A 21,000-nucleotide genomic window follows, 5' to 3' on the forward strand; every position below is an offset into this window, starting at 1 on the left:
AGCTTCTCGGCGCAGGGGCTTGTGGTAGATTATACCAGGCATGGAGATGAAGGGAAGAAGAAAATGGATTATTTTAGGAATGGTTGCATTTTTTGACTCAAAATGGCTATGCAGTTCGGAGGAACGCTCGAAAGCTTTTTGTGGGTTAAATTCTAACGATTTTTTATAAAGTTACTGATCTATGGAACCAAGATAGTACTTTTGGAACTGTGGTTGGTAAAAAAGTTATTTGGAAGAGAGAAGAGATGTGGTTCGGTAACCCTAGAGATGCCAAAGATGCTAAAATATGCTAAAGATGCTAAAATAACTAAAACATTCTGTAACCAAAACCAAAACCATTTTTAAATGTATGGAAATTTTGATTTATCAGAATAAGCGAACACTGCGACCTGAAAGGCCTGATCAGGGTTGGCCAGTACAACCTCCGTAGTATACGATTTCTTGACACCCAGAGGTTTGACTATAAAGAAACTTAAATGCGGCAAACTGCACCAGGTCAACGCCAACTATTTCTGCAAAATATGCTCGAATGCCTCGTTACTTTCAATGTAAAGCTGGTAGTCTGAAATAGACAGTTTTTATGCAGCGCACATAAAAATACAGTCAATTGAGGCTGATTCTATGACAGATTAGGTAACTAATGATTAACCTTGAGTCAGCCCTACCTAAAAATGTAATAACCAATCTAGCGAATGGATAACAAAATAGCTTCACCTATTCGTCAGCATTTACCTCGGCAAAAGATTTCCTTATAGAGTCATGAAGTCGGAAATTTTGGTATCATAAAGTCTTGTTAGAAGTCGGATATTAATCGATATCTAGAGTCCGCATGCTAGCGACCAAATGCATCCCTAGCCTTGCATATCCCAGAGCATGCTACTCCACTGACCCCTAAACTGGAAAGGAAGGAGTGAAAACTGTCCGTTTGCCTGTCGTTTGATAAAAACGAATCAAAGGTTTCTGCTTAAGAAACAAAAAATATGTTTGGGTATAATAGAAACTTCTTCTCTTCTTAATTGGCGCGATAACCGCTTACGCGATTTTGGCCGAGATTAACAAAGCGCGCCAGTCGTTTCTTTCTCGTGCTAACCAGCGCCAATTGGGCACTCCAAGTGAAGCCAAGTCCCTCTCCACCTGATCTTTCCAACGCAGAGGAGGCCGCCCTCTTCCTCTGCTACCACCAGCTGGTACCGCATCGAATACTTTCAAAGCCGGAGCGTTTGTATCCATTCGGACGACATGACCCAGCCAACGAAGCCGCTGGATCTTTATTCGCTGCGCTATGTCTATGTCGTCGTAAAGCTCATACAGCTCATCGTTCCATCGTCTACGATATTCGCCGTTGCCAACGTGCAAAGGTCCAAAAATCTTACGCAGAATCTTTCTCTCGAACACTCTAAGCGTCGCTTCATCGTATGTTGTCATCGTCCACGCTTCTGCGCCATACGTTAGGACGGGCATGATGAGAGTCTTGTAGAGTGTTAGTTTTGTTCGACGAGAGAGGACTTTACTGCTCAATTGCCTACTTAGTCCAAAGTAGCACTTGTTGGCAAGAGAGATTCTACGTTGGATTTCAAGGCTGACATTGTTATCGGTGTTAATGCTGGTTCCTAAATACACGAAGTCTTTTACAACCTCAAAATTATAACTGTCAACAGTGACGTGGGTGCCGATACGCGAGTGCGCCGACTGTTTGTTTGAAGACAGGAGGTACTTCGTTTTGTCCTCGTTCACCACCAAACCCATTCGCTTTGCCTCTTTATCCAGTTTGGAGAAGGCAGAACTAACAGCGCGGTTGTTAAGACCGATGATGTCAATATCATCGGCGTACGCCAGCAATTGTACGCTCTTATAAAAAATTGTGCCTGAGCGATTAAGTTCTGCGGCTCGTACGATGCTCTCCAACATCAGGTTAAAGAAGTCACACGACAGCGAGTCACCCTGTCTGAAACCTCGTTTGGTATCAAACGGCTCGGAGAGGTCCTTCCCAATTCTGACGGCGCTGCTGGTGTTGAGCAACGTCATCTTACATAGCCGTATTAGTTTTGCGGGGATACCAAATTCAGACATCGCGGCATACAGGTAACTCCTTTCCGTACTGTCGAATGCAGCTTTGAAGTCGGCGAAAAGATGGTGTGTGTCGATTCTCCTTTCATGGGTCTTTTCCAAGATCTGGCGTATTGTGAATATTTGGTCTATGGTAGACTTTCCAGGTCTGAAGCCACACTGATAAGGTCCAATCAGTTGGTTGACGGTGGGCTTGAGCCTTTCACACAATACGCTCGCTAGAACCTTATAGGCGATATTTAGAAGACTAATCCCGCGGTAATTGGCACAAATTGCAGGATCGCCCTTCTTATGGATTGGGCAGAGCACACTTAAATTCCAATCGGCAGGCATGCTTTCATCCGACCATATTCTGCATAGGAGCTGATGCATGCACCTTACCAGCTCCTCGCCGCCATGTTTGAATAGCTCAGCCGGCAGTCCGTCGGCACCCGCGGCTTTGTTGTTCTTTAGCCGTGATATTGCTATTCTCACCTCGTCATGGTCGGGTAACGGAACGACAATTCCGTCGTCAACGATTGGGGTATCGGGATCTTCACATTCTCTATGACATGCGCAGCTGTCACCGTTTAACAGGTTCGAGAAGTGTTCCCTCCATAATTTAAGATTGCTCTGTACGTCAGTCACCAGATCACCGTCTTTGTTCTTACAGGACAACGCCCCGGTCTTAAAACCTTCTGTAAGCCGGCGAACTTTCTGGTAAAATTTTCGGGCGTTGTTCCTATTGGCCAGCATCTCAAGCTCCTCGCACTCACGTATTTCGGCCTCTCGTTTCTTCTGTCGGATAATACGTCTCTCTTCCTTTTTCAGCTCTCTGTAGCGATCCCACATGGCTCGCGTTGCGCCCGATCGCAGCGTGGCTCTATAGGCGGCATCCTTTCTTTCTGCGGCAGCATGACATTCCTCGTCGTACCAATTGTTTTTTCGGGCTCGCCGGAATCCGATTTCTTCTTCGGCGGCGGTACGTAGGGAACGAGAAATGTTGCTCCATTGCTCGCGCATGCAATGGAGTATAATAGAAACAGACTTATTTATAATACAATATAACAGAAACTTGTTATTCAAACCTCTTCTACTCTCGTCAAAAAAGTTTTTAATAATTTCACATTTTAATATTTTTAATAATTTTTTCCTAAGCCTAGTTGAGTGAACTCGTGATTGATGACGACTACTTCACCAAATTAACTCGTCAAAAATTCATTCAAAGTCAATTGTGTCTAAACATGGCCTGTCTCTTTATGCATACCAACTGGCTGGACGATCATTTGTCTTCGTTTTGATTGTCGTCTAGTCACAAGAAACCTGCTGGCAGAAAGAAATATTAAGCGGATACTTAAAAGGCACAGGCATTTATGATAACACCCGGGACAGGGGAGACAAGCAAAGAAAATGCAGAAAAGCGGAGAAGAAGGTTACAATATACGTGAGGGTACAAATATAGAGGTACATTATCAGGCAATAATGCAAAAAAGGAGGTAGGCACCAAAAAAGTCAACGACTCTAAGTTGTAGAATCATCAATCAACTGCGGCAGCGGCAACTACGAAAGATTTTAATATATTTGTAAGGCGAATTGACAATTAATTTTACCAGCCTAGTACTTGGAGCCAGAAAAACAAAACAAAAAAAAAAAATAAATGGAATAGTATAAGGATTTGGTTAGTTTCAGAGCAAATTCTGAAATGATTTGCTATTATTAGATGCCGTTAAGTAAATAAAATCAAATTTAAATAATACAAATTAATTACAAGAAATTTTTGAAAAATATACAATATAAAAAATTAAGCAAAAAAAAAGATAAAAATAAAAGAAAATAATTAAAAAATAAAATATACCAAATAAAAGAACAACACTGAAAAATCAAATTAGAAAAAAAAAAAATATTTAAAATAAAAAGCACGATTAAATAAGGGAAGATAAATATGAGGAAAAAAATTTTTTTTTAAATCTAATAGTATTTTTGTTTTGTGAATTAAAGGCCCGTTTAATAATAAAATATTAAGTTAAATGATTGCTTTTATATATTTTTTATACACGTTATTCTATATTTCAAACCCAATTAAAAGTCATCTTCCGGCTTGAAAAAAAAACATATCTACATATTTTAATTGTTTACCCATTGATAATTTAAAAAAATGCACACAAATTGTCTGCGACTGGCCGATCCATTTTTAATGCTCATTATTATTATTATCATCATTATTATACGAAAAATGAATATTTCGAGGCAACTAAAACAGTTTCAATCAATATAAAAATAAAAAATAAAATGCAATAAAAAAATCGAATAAAATAAAATAAACTTAAATTCAAATAATATGAGAACAGAGCTATGCAATTTCTCAAAATGTTAGGGAGGGAATATATCGATAAATATAATAATCGCTGGATAGAAATTGCAGCTATCTGATTGTTCAACTGAAGGTTTATTTAAATAAATCATAAAATCATGAGGACATACATAATATCAAAAGAAAATATGGCTGTGTGAAAGATTTGTTTTGACAATACGTAAGGTTTCTAGGGGGAGATGGAGCGGGAAACAGGTTGGAGTTTTCAGTGATATTCAGGCTGCACTGAGGGGCCTGGAGAACGCGAAGCAAACCTGAAAGATTGTTCAAGAATGTAAGAAGAAGATTAATTCTGTCGGAAGACAGAACAAGCTTGTACTTATATGTGTTCCAGGACACTCCGGTGTTCAAGGAAATGAAATTGCCGATGAATTGATTAACCGTGGATAAGTGATTCCACCACAAGGGCCAGAACCAATAATCGGAATCAGTTCTGCAGGAATCATAAATTCGATCAGCGATTATGTATGCAATTTACATAAAGAGTGATGGTCCGGTCTAGAACGTTGCAGACCTACAAAGTGTTTTGTGACATTAGCTCTCAATACAATGGGCTTTTTAGCCTGAGTGTTTTAGGAGCCACCAAATCTCTTGCTGCCTCTTAGCTCGACCTATTCAAATTTCAAGGTTTCTAGGTATTTATTCTCAAAGTTTTCAGTAAATACAGAGGCTATGGCAACTTAATATTGGGCACTACCTGAAAAGAAAAATCTGAAATTGTGAAATTATGAAATTATCGAAATGAAAGAAATTTTGTAAAGTGTCCATCGAAGTAAAAAATAGGAAAGGTAATTTTGCTTGCTAACCCTGAAGTAATACTTTTATTCTTATGCTAGTAGAATTTGCAACACTGGGCTGTAGTGTTATTTTTTGCGTTTTTTGTTGTTGTTTTAGTAAGCTTATAGAATCTTTGTACAATTCCACCTAAATTATGGAAAAGGATGCTAATAAGCAATTTTCATTTGATAATTTAACTTGTTGTAAGAAGCATTTTACCAAATGATAGCTGCTACCGTCTTACGCTTTAAACGACTTTGAGAAGAATTCAGCCAAAGTAAGCAGGATGCCGCAACATTGACATAATTTTATAGTCGCTGTTTGTGAGCTGTTGTGAGCGTGGAAACAGGGTACAAAACTTACATTTTTGTCCTAAAACTGATAGAATTTCGCACAATCTACCTTCGACATTCGAAATCTGATCACTTAAAACTAAAAAAAAAAATTAAATTTAACCAAAAATTCTTGGTTAATCGCAAGTTTTAAGCAAATAACGAAGCAATTGTAGTACTCCCTTATTTGATGCAAAGCCCCATTTCTAAAACAAAACCATAAAAAAAATTCTTATTCGTTTTTTTGCATTCACCAACCTTAGTATATTAATTTATCAAAAAAGGCAGCAAAAAAAGAAAATATCTTTATAAATGTGCTATAAAATAAATTAAACGAGACATTGATTGACTTGTAGCTATCAATTTGGATTAATGATGTGGCCGCGAGGCACACAAAGAACAAAAACTGTGAATGAAAAAATAACATCAGCTAATTTTCGTAATTTTCAATGTTTTAATTATGCTCTCACATTTATTATTGTTTTTACATAACAAAACAAAATATATAAGTATAATTAATTTGCCTTAATATGTGTGGCGATATGTATGTAGATGTATGCAGATCCTATGCGTTAGCGCACATTCAGGCGTGAAACTTAGTATGTTGTCACAATGAAAATGGTAAAAAAACATAAATATTTTTATGCAAAAAGAAAGAAGCGAACATGAAACACTACTGATAAATGATATAACAAGTTTCTTTCTAAAGGCGGCCTAAAGCCTCACAGTACCAAGCTGCCCTGGCTAAATTCTTTGAGTCAAGGGTCTATAACTTCCCCAGTTTTCCTGTGATGTGCTTGAAATTTTTACACAGAATTGTGGAAACGTTAACCTTTTTAAAAATGTGAAAAACATAAAAATCGGTTAAAGATGATAAGATCGGTTGAATGAGCCTAAAGCCTCATTTTTATGTCCGTAAATGTATGTACGAATATGTATAGTACGACAAGCTAATTATGCATAAGCCAGCGTTTCGGGGTCACAAGCTGATCAAAACTAAAAAAAACGTAAACAAATTTTGGACACTCAATTATGTCAATTTAGTTTTCACCCTCATATAGATGTGTATATGCACACAATTAGCAATCACGCTTGTGTGGCCGCTTATCAAAGCTCTTTACTCTTGCCTTTTTCAAGTGTTTTCTTTTGTAATTTAGCTGTGCCTCTTACACCAAAATGTGCACAGAGAACATAATTATAAATGAAGGTATGTGGGTGTGTGTGTAAATTTCTGCTTGTGTCGGTTGATATCAGCTGGCAAAGCTTCAAACAACGCGCTTGAAGTGCTTGAAGCTAATAAGAGGCATCTTTTCCCTTGTTGTAAAAGCACACACACACGAACTTCTGCACCTTTCTAGATTTAGGAATTAGTTAGTCAATCCATTCACTGATATGAGAGGTACAAATAAAAGACATGAAAAAATTTAATTTAAATTGTTTCGAATTTGTTACCACCTCTATTGGATAAACTTGTTTGTTGCCCACAGAACTTGAAAAAATGTGAAATGAGCAGACTTGAGCTCATCTGGATTAAAATATTTGAAGAATGTCATACTTTAATTATCCAGTTTCCGGAAAAAGGGCGGATTATAAACTTCTAAATGCCTTCAATAGGCTGCTTGAAGATAACATCTATATATATATAAATACATATAATTGTCAGAGATGGCTTTTCATGAAGAACTTTTCTATGGCAGAAATACACTTGGAGGTTTGCCATTGCTTGCTGAGGGGCAACGGCCATTAGAAAAAACGTCAGATAATTTTGGTGTTTCATGCACGCAGATTCGTACCTGCGCACATCCGAATGGTAGTCATTTGGCTACGGCGGTGAGGTCATCAATATAGCGGTACAAAGTTCCCCTACTATCTCATTCGGTTTTTTCATGAAGCACTTAGTTGGTTCGCAGATACTGAGGGTTTACCATAAAAGGCTCATGAAGTAGTTCATGCGCCTTTTATATGCTAAATTCAAAAGGATGTAAAGGAGTGCTGATGAGAAATTCCGGTAGGTTGTTGATATCTAAACCTGAATGTTTCTCAACTTCCTTTAGTTAAAAAGTGAGAGTCAAAGTGCCTCAGACTTAGTCTCGTGAAGGGATAAAAAAGTTTGAAACAGAGGCTCAGATGGGCCCATCTCATCAGCTCTAATTAGGTTTCATATGTCTTTCGTTTATGGTCAGTAAGATATTTGGTAATTTTTTATTAAACCAAATAAGTAAATAAATAAAACAAGTCAGTTTTGCCTAAATATTTATGTTCCCTTTTGGTTTTAAACTCTCTTACATACCTTGGAACCCTCTTTTAACTCTTATTTTTATATAGTTCTGCCTACTGAGGAACCTACCTTGTACATATTATATTATGTTTAGCTGCACCTACAATTCATTATGGGCTTGAAATGCGCTCACAAGCGCAAAAGCAATTTAATACTCAATAACAGTGCAGGAAAGCGCCTTTGTCTTACCAACTCTATCTGCGCTCTAAATTTACGGTTAACAAATAAGAACGTATACATGTTATTACATACATATGTGTGAGTGTGTGCATTTTTATAGCCTTTCGCCTTTTCACTCTCTCCACCCGAGTGCTCGAACATTAAGTTGAAACGCGGATGGCAATAACCCAGCATTAAGAAGTTGTGGGGATTTGAAAGTTTCAAGGTCGCATTCTCGCGTATGAAATGAAGTTGCCGTTGTAAAAAAATAATGTGCGTATATACTTGTATGCGTGTATGTGTACACGTAATGTACATATATGGATACGAGTCTTAAGAGCGCCTTAAATGCGCTGGAATGTTGCTGTAAGCAAAACTTCCGGGGAAAACACTTAACGTCGCCTTAGTGCTCTTATCGTGTGTGTTGTAGTACTTTCGCTCGCACTTTAACTTTCACTCACACACTCATACTTTCCCTTATTTGCTTTAACTTACACCCTCTCGAACTTGCATTGCAGTTTATTTGGGTTGCTTTTATTGCATTGCATATAAATCTTTCAGTTTATCTTTTATCCGCATGCAAACCCATTCAAATAAATCGACAGTTGAAACGACACTGTGCGCTATTAACTATCGTCCGCATGCCCCCGCTCACACAGTTGCACACTCAGGCGCTGTTAATACCATTTCACGATTTATGGCTTGCAAATAAAAGTCGACACTTGCAGTAAACAGAGAAAAAATAGAATACAAAAAGTCGCTTTGGCGCGGAATGTTGCAAATCGCTTTTTGTTGTTGGCAGCACATCGCAGCTGCTATGCAAGTTAGGGCATGTGTGTATGTGTTGAAGTGCATGAGAGGAAGGATAAATGCATTTGCTACCGGTTGCGGTATTAGCAACCTAATACTAACTGCAGGCGCGTGGTGGCTTAAGTGGCAGCAAAAGTGATTACGCAGCCAAGAGTCTTAGGTGCGATAAGGCAAAGCATCGAATACAGGGGGCGAGTATAAGAAGGGCGAGGGACAGAGTAAGCAGCAGTTTAAAGTACAAAAAACAGATTCTGATGTGGTTTAGCTTAGCTTAACTTACAGTATTTGCGTTTTATTATCGAAAATCCTATTTACATATTGTAGAAGGGGGTGAGAGTAAAGCAAATTTTCTTTGTTTTTAAGCAGCAATCGGAACGCTAAGGAAGGCTTAAACACTAAGGGAGGGATGTGGCTCAAAAGTAATGGACTTGTTGTATAGAGGAAACGGGCAACACCGTGAAAGAAAAAACTCCAAAACTTACCGAGAATTTTGAGCTACTTCAAAGAAGCACTTTATTATACTACAATTAAAAAGATCAAAAAGTTAAAAACAAGGATGAAAAGTGCGAAGTTTTGATGGAAATTGGGCGAATGTTTAAAGATTTTGCTCAACGTTTGAAATTTGAATTTAAATGGTTTGTGGCTTAGAATGAAGTACATTTTAAAAAAATAAATTAGTTTCAAAGTAGGAAAAAATAACTCTATACTTACCAATATTACCTTTATCAAATAGTTCCCGGAATGTATTCAGACAGCTAAAAAAAAAGTGTGTTCCTCGCAAGTGTACTCCAGCGTTCGATCCAGCTCTTGAAACATTTCTAAAACTCTATTTTCGGTATAGCCATAAGAGGCGTCTTCGATTTCTCCATTACTTCCTTTCGGGGTCTTAAAACGCGTTCCCCATAGGGTTTTTTTGACCCCGTGAAACAGAAAAACGGCTCTCTGATGGTTTACTTGTGGTTATTGACCAGCTTTTCTTACACTTTTTTTATGTCTTCATCAATTTTCGTTGTCGATGGCCTGCCACTATGTTCGTCATCATGTAATACGCAGAGGTAGATTTATTCAAGACGGCGTAACTTTTACAAATGTCGAGCAATGGCAATACAATTTTCGTAGAAATGTTAATCACAGATGTGACAACCCAACAATAATAGCAACAAAAAAAAACCAGAACTCAGATCAATTGACTTAAAGCGTCACGTGATGGTTGTTCCGGAAACTTTTTGATGGAAATTATTATAGTCAGACGCTCTTCGAGTCAGTAGTATTTGGGTTAGGGAGTCGAAGAAGTTTGAAGTGGTGTTAAACATCCAATATGCTCTCTTCCATACCGGTCTTCCATCAATACTTCCTGCCTCTGGTCTTCAGAAAAATTGGGTCTTGGGTTTTCTAAATAATTTCGCAATAAAGTTACGACTACGCCACGGCGCTGCAGATTCTTAGCTCGAACTTAAGAGGCGAGGCTGCAAAAAATATATATTAGTTGTTATTATATTTATTATTATCATGGTTTTAATACAAGAATCTGCGCGGATTCCTATATGAGAAATTAGATTTTTAGATTTGTTTAAATTTTTTTAGTAAAAATGTTTTACTGTTTTCACATATGCGCTCACTGAACTTAAAATGTATGTATGTATGTACATATAATACATTTTTCATAGCTCTTTTCTTATTATATTTACTGCCTTTACTTTGTTCCATAACTGTTCATTAACATGTTCTTCTCCTTTCCAGCGGACAGCTCATTTCTATTGGCCAACGCACAGATTGTGGATTTTCCGATTGTCTACTGCAATGAGTCCTTTTGCAAGATTAGTGGCTACAATCGGGCTGAGGTCATGCAGAAGTCGTGCAGGTGAGTTCATGAACTATTATTATTATTAGAAGGCCATTACGCACTGCGACCAGAGCTGATCTATTGTGAAAGGCCTATTTTGTAACCCTAGAGTTTTAGGCTTTTTAGAAATTTTTAGCACAGTTTTGGGTTTGTTGTTCCAAATATTGCATGGAGATACCACGATACCACCAAGGTGGTGAAGTCTTTGTCTGCCCAACGCAGGACATTCACAAAGCACATGTTCTGAGCTTTCTATGTCCATTTCGCAAAAGCGGCAGACATTGGTATCGGATAGACCAATATTGCTTAGATGGTACCTCAGGCTGCAGTGACCTGTAAGGTATCCGGTTAAAAGACGCAGATCTACTCTGTTTAGTGAGAGAAGTTTGTCAGATATTCCTTTGTTGGGACTTAGGAATAGTTTGGCTTGACGCTGACCGGCACAGTTTAGCCAGTGTGCGGCAAGTTTTCTTTCCTCCCATTTCCTAAGGAATTCCTTAATGTGGCCTTTTGTTAGTCCACAGAAAGGCTCAGGACCAGTAAGTTGCATATTTGCTCCTTGTTTTGCAAGGTCGTCAGCCATTTCATTTCCCTCATGTCCTTCATGTCCCGGAATCCAACATAGTGTTACTGTGTTGAGGTTTCCTAACGTGTTTAGGAGGTTTAGGCAATCGTTTGCCAATTTAGAGGTGATGGTTGTTGATAGAAGGGCTTTTAAAGCCGCTTGGCTATCTGAAAGTATGTAGATGTGAGTACCTCTCATTTTCCTTCTAAGGCATTCTCTCACACATATTTCAATGGCATGTATTTCTGCCTGGAATATTGTTGGGTAGGATCCCATCGGAATCGATTTTTTGAATTTAGGCCCATTGATTCCTGCCCCTGTTCTACCATTTTCCAATTTGGACCCATCAGTAAACCATAGCTGGGAGCCAGGTTTGAAAGTGATAGAGTTAGTTCTCCAGTCTGTTCGTTCATTGATTATAACTTGGAAGTTCCTGAAGAGTATTGGTTTGGGTGATGGTATATCATCCCTATGATGAATGGGACTATGTAGGAAGTCTTCTAAGATCTTTAAATGTCCTTTCATATCCCCACTTTTAAGTTCAGATATACCTTTTAGTCTTAAGGCACTCGAGCGAGCTTCCCTTTCGATTAGAATTGGAAGCGGTGGTATGTTCAGGAGCACACCCAATGCATCCGTGGGACACGTTTTCATAGCCCCTGTAATACCAACACATACCAGGCGATGCAGTTTGCTTAATTCGTTTGCCGCCTTTCTTTGCTTGACCTTGGGCCACCATGCTAAGGATGCATAAGTGACTATGGGTTTTACAGCTGTGGTGAATGTCCAGAAGGTCATTCTAGGGCTTAGTCCCCATGTCTTACCAAAAAGCCTTGTACAGGCAAAGAATGCCCTTGTGGCTTTTGAAGTAACTCTCTCAATATGGGAGTTCCACGTAAGCGTTTTGTCAAGACTAACGCCAAGATAGTTCGCTTCTGTCGAGAGTTCAAGTGTTGTTCTATTAAGGGTCGGACATTTGAGATTTATGTTCCTTCTCCTAGTAAACGGTACAAGTGTTGTTTTGGATGGGTTGATGGAGAGCCCTTTTTCCGTGCACCATTTGTTTATTATTGTAAGGGCTTGCTGCATGCGATCCGAAATGGTTTCCTCATGCCACCCTAATACATAAACTACTAGGTCATCAGCGTAACCCTGAGTGTGAAATCCTAGGTTATTCAGTTTGTGGAGAAGTTCATCTATAACTAGAGTCCGCAGAAGAGGAGAGAGTACGCCACCTTGAGGGCAACCTCTTGTGGCTTTGATAGATTTGATTGTTCCTCCTAGTTCGGTGCTGATCGTCCTAGATTTCAGCATGAATATTATCCATCTAGTGATGGGTTCAGGTACCTCCTTTAGATATAGGGCATTATAGATTGCCTCATAGGAGGTGTTATCAAAAGCTCCTGATATGTCAATAAATACACATAGAGCTATCTGTTTGGACTCAATAGCCTTTTCAATAACTGTTACCAGGCTGTGTATTGCAGTCTCAGTGGATTTTCCCTGTTGATAGGCAAATTGAAGTCGATGCAGTGGGAATTTAGCTAGATTGTATTCCCTAATATACTGATCAACTATCTTTTCCATTGTTTTGAGGAAAAATGAGCTGAGACTAATTGGTCTGTATGATTTAGGCAATTGTTCGGGTTTTTTCCCTACCTTTGGAATAAATACGACCTTAACCTTAGTCCATTTTGTAGTCAAATATCCTAGCAGTAAGCTTGCTTTGTATAGTCTGGTCAAATTAGGGATAATATGGTGTGCACCCTGCTGTAAAAGACAGGGGAATATCCCATCAGGACCAGGAGATTTATATGGGCTGAATGTTGATATCGCCCATTGTACCCGCTTTTCATGGAATAGCTTGTTTGCTAGTTTTAAGTTCTCAGCACCCGCAGATGTAGTAGTTTCTGCCGGTACAGAGATCTCGTCTAGCACAAGTGATCCAGGGAAGTGAGTGTCCAGCAGAAGTTGACTGGTTTCCTCTGGATTCCTTGTGTAGCTTCCGTCTGGCTTTTTCAGGGTACTAATGCCGTTTGAGTGATCTTTTAGTAGGGCTTTTTGGATACGAATAGCATCCGGAAGACTACAAATCTTTTCACAGTGATTCATGAACTATTTTAAATATAATAAGTTCACCACTGCAAGTTATGTGGCCTACGAAAGTTTTGTGGGATGGCTCAAATTCAAGAAAATTTATCGTTTATCGTTAAATATATGTAAATGAGATCCGAAATAAATATGTACGCCAACACCTATGGACAGAATGTTCCGATTTGCATCGCCCGCTGTTTTGGAATTTTGCAGTCAATCCCTCATAGAGAATTTTTTGACATATATTGCATAAACTTACTGAAGATGCGTATCTATGAGCCAAAATGTGTTAAAAAATAATAAAATATATTTTACAATAAATCAAAAATTGCTCAACTGACTTAGAAAAAATAATCGAGGCACGTGAATCCATGAAAGCTCGCCGTAAAACGAACCAATTGCCAAATTTCTCTTTCCCCGCTTCGAGCGATGCGGCGCTTTAATGACATTTGAATGGCCACAGAAAACCAGTTAACATCGCTCTGCTCACCCTTTAAAATACACCACACACTGCTATCCCTTGTATTTAGGTAGGTAGGTGGGGTGGCTGTCGCAATGACACACTTAGACCTTTCATAGGTCCATTGTGATACCACTGGAATTTATCCTTACCCTATGGGTTCCTTTTCAAACCATCCGGTAGCTTTAATAAACGAGCAAAGCTTCGTTAGTTTTAGATGCGCTATGTCCGCTACATCAATTAAAAATAGCATCTCAAGAGTGCGGAGCCTCCTCACATAAAAGGTGCCTGACTGTTTCCTCTTCTTCTGTATTTAGACAGCTTCTACAGAAATCGAACTACGGGAGTCCTAACCTTCTAGCGTGGCTGCCTATCAGACAGTGACCAGTTAATACCCCCATCATTTTTCTTATAGTTTCTCTGTTAAATCTTAACAAGCTTTTTGATCGATCGCTGTTCCATTTCGGCCATGTCTGTCTGCTTAGTTCGCATGTTGCAAGGTTTTGCCAACTTGTATTTACCGTATTGATGGTTTCGCTATCTATCAGTAGCTTACAAGTGGCTAAAGGCATGGTATCAGCGTCTTATCCGCTTGGAGGCGAGCGTTGTACCAATTCGAGCAAGTTCATCTGCTTTGCAGTTCCCTGCTATATATCTGTGGCCTGGCACCCAAATAAGGTGTATTTTGTAGTATTTTGATACGTCCTTTAGAAGTTTAAAATATTCAAGGACATTTTTTGACGAGTCTGTTTTATATTCTAGCTTTTTTATTGCTGCTTGACTGTCTGAGTATATGAAGACTTCGTTTGTGGATAATACTCTCGTTTTTATTACAGTAATTCCCTCTTTTGTGGCAGTGATTTCCGCCTGAAATACACTACAATGATCAGGTAGGCGATATGATTGGCTAACTTCGAGTTTATTGGAGTAAACCCCAGTCTGAGAGCAGCCTTGGCAGCCGTTTGCTTGCCGAAATGCTCTATTGGTAATAGGTTGAGCATAATGTTTAGTGCCTCTGTGGGTGTGGTCCTTAGTGCCCCGCAGATGCAAAGACTGGCCATTCTTTGTACATGTACCATGGTTTTTTTGATATATAACTTATCTAAAGCCGGCCACCATACTAGTATACCGTATGTTAGGATTGGTCTTACAATTGCTATGTATAGCCAATATACAATAGATGGGGAAAGACCCCAATTTAGTCCTATTAGGTGCTTACAAGAGTAGAGCATTATAGTTGTTCTTGTTACTCTATCTTCGACATTTGATTTCCAACTTAGTTTTCTGTCTAGTATTATACCTAAGTAGCGGGCCTCATCACTAAATGACAAAGCCGTTCCATCTAGGTTGGTTGGTTAGAGTAGTGATTCATCCAGAATCCAACTAGCGCTTCCGCACCATTTTGTTGCCACATCCTCGTTAGCAAATTGTTTAACAGTTATTTGCAGCAGGACTATATCCAGTCTGTGCGGTTTAGGAACCGTTGACGTCTAAGACTAAGACCATCTAGAGTTGGAGGAGTTATTCTTGGAATTCTATGTTTCCTGGTAAATAAGATCAGTTCAGTTTTGTTGGGGTTGACGCTTAGTCCATTTGATTTTGACCAGTTCTCAACCATGTAAATAAAATACTTTATCACTTGGCTAAATAGTTTCGGGCATTCACATCTTTTAGATTCGCAGTAATCAGAGAAGCTAAAAAATTACCCCCACATCAATCACATAAAAGCTGTGATCTGAATTATTCATATACCTATATATTTTTGCCTCAACTTGTTTCCATATATGCATGGGTATACAAATAAAAGACACAACAGAGAAAGGTTAAAAGTACACATCGATCTTTCTCTACCAACCAACGCAGTAATAAAAAATTACCACGATTAGCTTTCGTTATGAAATCTAACGCACGAATTGCTGCAGTGCCTTTGTCTTATCTGCTTATCTTATTTATTTAACATATTTGCCCTGCGCTTATGCTTCTCCCTCCTCTGCCATTTGCAATAACTTGTTTCCAGTAACAATACAAATCCCTTTCATTAACTGCTACAGCAGTGTTGGATAACTTTTCTCCCCCAGGCTGCTATACAATGCCCGCGGGAGCTACAAAACTGAGCAAAATTTGTGCAAAGCATTTTTGTGTAGCAGGCGATAATATCTGAAGGGAGTAGGTTCTGATACTGGCAGCTGTACAAGCAAATACAAAAGGTTTCGTTTGGACGGGGTACTTGGGGGCTGGAAGCACGAGCCACAGCAGCTTAGGTGGTACTGCAGTGAAAAGGCGAATGGACAGACAGGCGAACTTTGTGAATGGTTGCGTCGGATTTGTAGTTGAAGTTAAAAAAGAAAATGTAATAAAATGGAAATAAAGATGAATACCAAAACGAATAGAAAATGAAAATGAATAGAGCGCATGTGCTGGTCACTAAGCAGCGCCATTTGCGCACTTCCATATCGACTAACTTGTTTAATAGACTGGCGACTGGCGAGTGTTGTCTGGCGTATACCTGCTTGGAATTAATTTAGGTGATGCTTCTACTTGAATTTATGTAGGTATACAAAATGGCGCTCCACAAATGGCGAGATCTACAAGTTTTTGACGCTGATAGTTTTTATATGAATTTGTTTTTATAAGCCGGAGAAACACTATCGATGCTTCTATAAAGAACTTTTATATTTTAGAGCAAATCGAATCCAGGAAGTACTGTCTGCATTTCGCACTGAACTAGTTTACTTATTCCCTTCTCCTTCAGGGTCATATCCTTGGTTCGGGCCGCCCCGCTGTTGACGTCTGTTGCATTGCCTAGGAAGTCTGCCCGTTGCTTACTTCGCTTTAACTGGTGTGCTCTGGACTTTCAAACACCACATTTATGGACAGCTGATTGCTTGGCATTCAGAAGAGTTTTTGCATTTACCTAACACAGTGGTTTTGTTTTCGTGACCTAGTCCATAAGAGGAAGTGCAATGGTTCGAAAAAGCGTGTAGTACGTGAAGTTTGGTTGGGTGTGGAAATTTTAAAGTGACACTCTCAAACATGTTAAGTCTAATAATCCGTAGTTAAAGGAAAAAAGAGAGGAATGGAAAATAGCAGAAGAATCTGGTAAGGAAAATATTATGACCGGTGTGTACCGATAAAAAAAAACTGCTTATCGACGAATAGCTGCTACTATTTTCTTTGGTAGCCGCATACGTACTTACTAACCGTTTGCAATAGCTCTTCGCTTGCTCAGGCGCCTCAGGTATTGCATTTACAGCTAACTCATTTCGCTTTTGTTGACTTTTACTTCTCATCAGTAGGCCACAGGCAATGTATATTTTTAGCCTTTTTGCTGCCTTAAAATATGAGACTTGTGGCTCAACTAGGCCAACAAAAGCATGGCAAAACCAGGTGAACGCTGGTTGATGAATGCGCCAAAAATATTTGCGCTCCTTTCGTTTTCCACTGTATGTCTAGGGCGTTTTATCTATTTTTATTTTTATTTTATTTTTATATTTTTCACTACTTTCGTCTCGATTCAGCCTAAATGTGAAAATGCTGTTAGTTTCTGCCCTTTGGTTGCGCCTTTATACTGAACTAGCAAACCCGGCCCCCTTCGCTGGGCACACTAAAATAGAATAGATATGGTTTAGAACAGAAAATATATGATTTTCATATTATTTATTTCTTTATTCTTTATTCAAGCGCTTTGGGATAAACAATATTTTTTGTTTTTCTATTTGTTTTTGAGTAAATATAAAATATAAATTGAAAATCAGGAAAAAAGAAGATTGTTTTTAAATTTCAAATCATCGCATATGAATAAACAATCGTCTTTTTTCCTGATCATCCATGAATTTTTCGTTTCAATTTATATGCTTTATTAAGCATTGGAGCTTTTTTAACCATTATCCATTTATATTTTTCAAAAAAAAAAAACGAAAAAAATTTTTTTTCCCACGAACACATAATTTCATTCGGATTTCACATTAAATTCTCAAATTTCGTAAGAAATTATTCACTGTTCCAAAATCCACTCCAAAAAAATTCACAAACAATTTTTACATGTTGCACTTACGTTTTTTCCTTATGGCATCCAAATCAGAAAGAAATATTGACACATTGTAACTCACACTGTCAATTTGACAGTTCAGTTCCGCCCCAAGCGTTAAAAAAGTAAGCGACATTATGGCTGGTTCAAAAGAACGCTGTACCCGTTGCCACTGCTCCGAATTACAACCAAACTTTACGAAACCCATTTTCAATACTTACTTAACAATGTGCGTAAGTTTGGTTTAATTCGGTGCAAAGACACGGCGGGTCCACGTTTTGGCATATATTTCGAGACCCTAGTCATCAATAGGTATGAAAATTACCCCGTATTAAAGCACTTATCAACAGCTTTCATTTGATACCCATATTGTACATACACAACCAAAGGTTACCCGGGTCCACGTTTTGGCCTATATCTCGAGACCCCAGTCACGGAGCGGCATGAAAAATACTCTGTACTAAAGCATTCACCAACAGCTTTCATTTGATACCCATATTGTACATACACGTCCGAAGGTTACCCGAGTCCACGTTTTGACCTATATCTCGAGACCCTATCTACCAATAGGTATTCAAACTATACGGAAATCATCTTCAATACCTACTTAACAATGTGTGTAAGTTTGGTTTAATTCGGTTCAAAGACACGGCGGGTCCACGTTTTGGCATATATTTCGAGACCCTAGTCATCAATAGGTATGAAAATTACCCCGTATTAAAGCACTTATCAACAGCTTTCATTTGATATCCATATTGTACAAACACATTCTAGGGTCCACGTTTTGGTTTCTATCTCGAGACCCTAGTCACGGAGCGGATGGAAATACTCTGAACTAAAGCATTCACCAACAGCTTCCATTTGATACCCATATTGTACATACACAACCAAAGGTTACCCGGGTCCACGTTTTGACCTATATCTCGAGACCCCAGTCACGGAGCGGCATGAAAAATACTCTGTACTAAAGCATTCACCAACAGCTTCAATTTGATATCCATATTGTACAAACACATTCTAGGGTCCACGTTTTGGTCTCTATCTCGAGACCCTAGACGATAATATTAGTATAGATAATAATTAAAAAAACGGATGTAGGGTATTTCTACCTGAAACACATATGGTCCATGAGCGTAGAGGGACATTTTTGCTTCTGCACGTTCATGAAACACATGTGGTTTATATACCCCCTGACGCACATATGGCTCAGGAACGTATCAGTGCTTATCAGGCGCACGTTTCCTGAACCATATGTGGCTCAGCGGACAGGGAACGTGTTAATTATGTGGGATTTACTAATATAGAACGTGAAAATAGCGTTTTATTTCGCTGTAAAATTGTATGTGCATATAATTACATGGAATTCAGTACATACATAGATACATATGTACATACGTCCGAAATGAAATAATGCGAGCGATTCGTAAATACATACATGCATACGTCACCATACGATCTAATTCAACATTAATGAGGTGTGGTGAGATTATCGCTTAACGCCTGTTGCTTCATTCGGTTGACAGCGAACAAACACACAAACAGCTTTTTTTGGAAAAAGAGCTGCTTTTGTTTAAACAATTTTGGTTAAATAACAAATATATCAATTTTTTTTTTTGATGCAGAACGAAAGTAAATATTTCAAAGTTAAACTCTAAGAAAGTTTCATTTTAATTGGTTGATTCGTTTATGATTTATGGCCGTGAAAACAAAAAAATTATGTTTTTTTGCCACATTTTGACCGATTGCCACGCCCCCTTTATATATTTCTTCACATTATATAGATATAAACCTTCCTCTTCAATCAATCTGTCTTTAAAAAAAAACCGCATCAAAATCCGTTGCGTAGTTTTAAAGATTTAAGCGTATACGGGGACATAGGGACAGAAAAAGCGACTTTGTTTTATAATATGTAGTGATGGCGCGTCACGAGCGCATTTAGCAGAGTAAACAGAATGAAATAAATAAAAAGCGAAGTATCATGGTAAATAGGCCGAACAGTTGAATGCAAGTGGCTAGAGGCGTATGCCATGAACCCCACGCATAATTACAAAAATTACTTGTATAGACTTGTATATGTTTTTTTTTCATACATCTTCTCATGAAAAGCGGAGTGCAAGTCCAAATTAAACTGAGAAACAAATTTGCTTCAACAGTCTAAAATTATGTGGCACAAGGCCTAAAAATATGCCATGGAAAATACTCAAATATAGTACCTGATTCATACTCTCCCTTCATGGCATTCAGGTTCATGTGTGTGCGTGCCTATGCGCATACCTGTTTATTGCCCGCAAGCGATATGTACATTTGCCGTGCGCTTTGACTTAGCTGCTGCCACCGAATACCGTTACATGCGAACACATTTCCTATATTTCCCTTTGCTTCGCCGCAATATACCTGAGTGATGAATGTGCTGGCCTGCACCTGCTTGGCTGACCCATTAGCTACCTTGATACCTTGGACCTCAGCTCACCTCACACCGACGCGCAATTAGCGCCGTGACAGCGCTTGATTTACCGACAACATGCCGCAAATGTTTGCTGTCCCCGCAAGCAGTTAATTTCTAAGAATAGTCAACTAGCAGCCAGTTGGACCTCTTAACGCATCTTCTACCGGAACATACACACATTCATACACAGGCAAGAATATCCGCAGCAACATTGACCCTTCGGTCGCCTCCTTCGCTTTGCTTACTTCTTTCTCTACTACTTGCAACTGGCTGAGTTACAAGCTGTAAATTTCGTGATTATACTCGCTTGGCATTCGATCACGTGCTGCTGTGCGGCGGCCTAAGCTGTAAATTGGCTTTTAGAGGTCTACAGCTGCTGCTCACGGCATTGATTTCTGTGGTTTGCATTCACTTTTTTGGGTTACTCTGCAACTTTTTTCTTTGGTCGCTTTCATATGTTCGCTGGCGCTGGCCACTTCCGCTGCTACACTCACAGTCGCTTGCGCTGAGTTTGAGCGGTGCTTGGTTTGTTTACACTTTTGTTTGTTTGCATTGCCTTGTTGTTTTTCTTATGTGTTGTGGTGCGCCAGAATTATTTTTAAATGCCCTTGTGCGCACTGCCTCCCAGCTTGGCTTGCTGGCTAATGGGTACGTTCGTGTATGTGTGTGCGCTAGCAACGCTGGGCTGCCTTTGCGACCATTTGGTCATGTTGGTCTGCCTTTTGGCCTACAATCCTCTTGATTCGCTCCATCTTGACGCGCGCCCATTTAAACTTATTTATCCTGTTTTTG

General features: G+C 39.0%; 1 protein-coding gene across 13 annotated transcripts in view; it reads left to right on the forward strand.

The window, feature by feature from the left end:
* LOC128859310 (potassium voltage-gated channel protein eag) overlaps positions 1-21,000 on the forward strand; it is a 180,798-nt gene that overhangs the window by 113,580 nt on the left and 46,218 nt on the right. For all 13 annotated transcript variants that reach the window (XM_054096198.1, XM_054096205.1, XM_054096203.1 and 10 more), the window contains one exon: positions 10,514-10,634. In XM_054096198.1, coding sequence (XP_053952173.1) covers positions 10,514-10,634 — 121 coding nt within the window. The remainder of the gene's footprint in view (positions 1-10,513; positions 10,635-21,000) is intronic.

Source organism: Anastrepha ludens, chromosome 3 (assembly GCF_028408465.1).
Source record: "Anastrepha ludens isolate Willacy chromosome 3, idAnaLude1.1, whole genome shotgun sequence".
Lineage (NCBI taxonomy): Eukaryota > Metazoa > Arthropoda > Insecta > Diptera > Tephritidae > Anastrepha > Anastrepha ludens.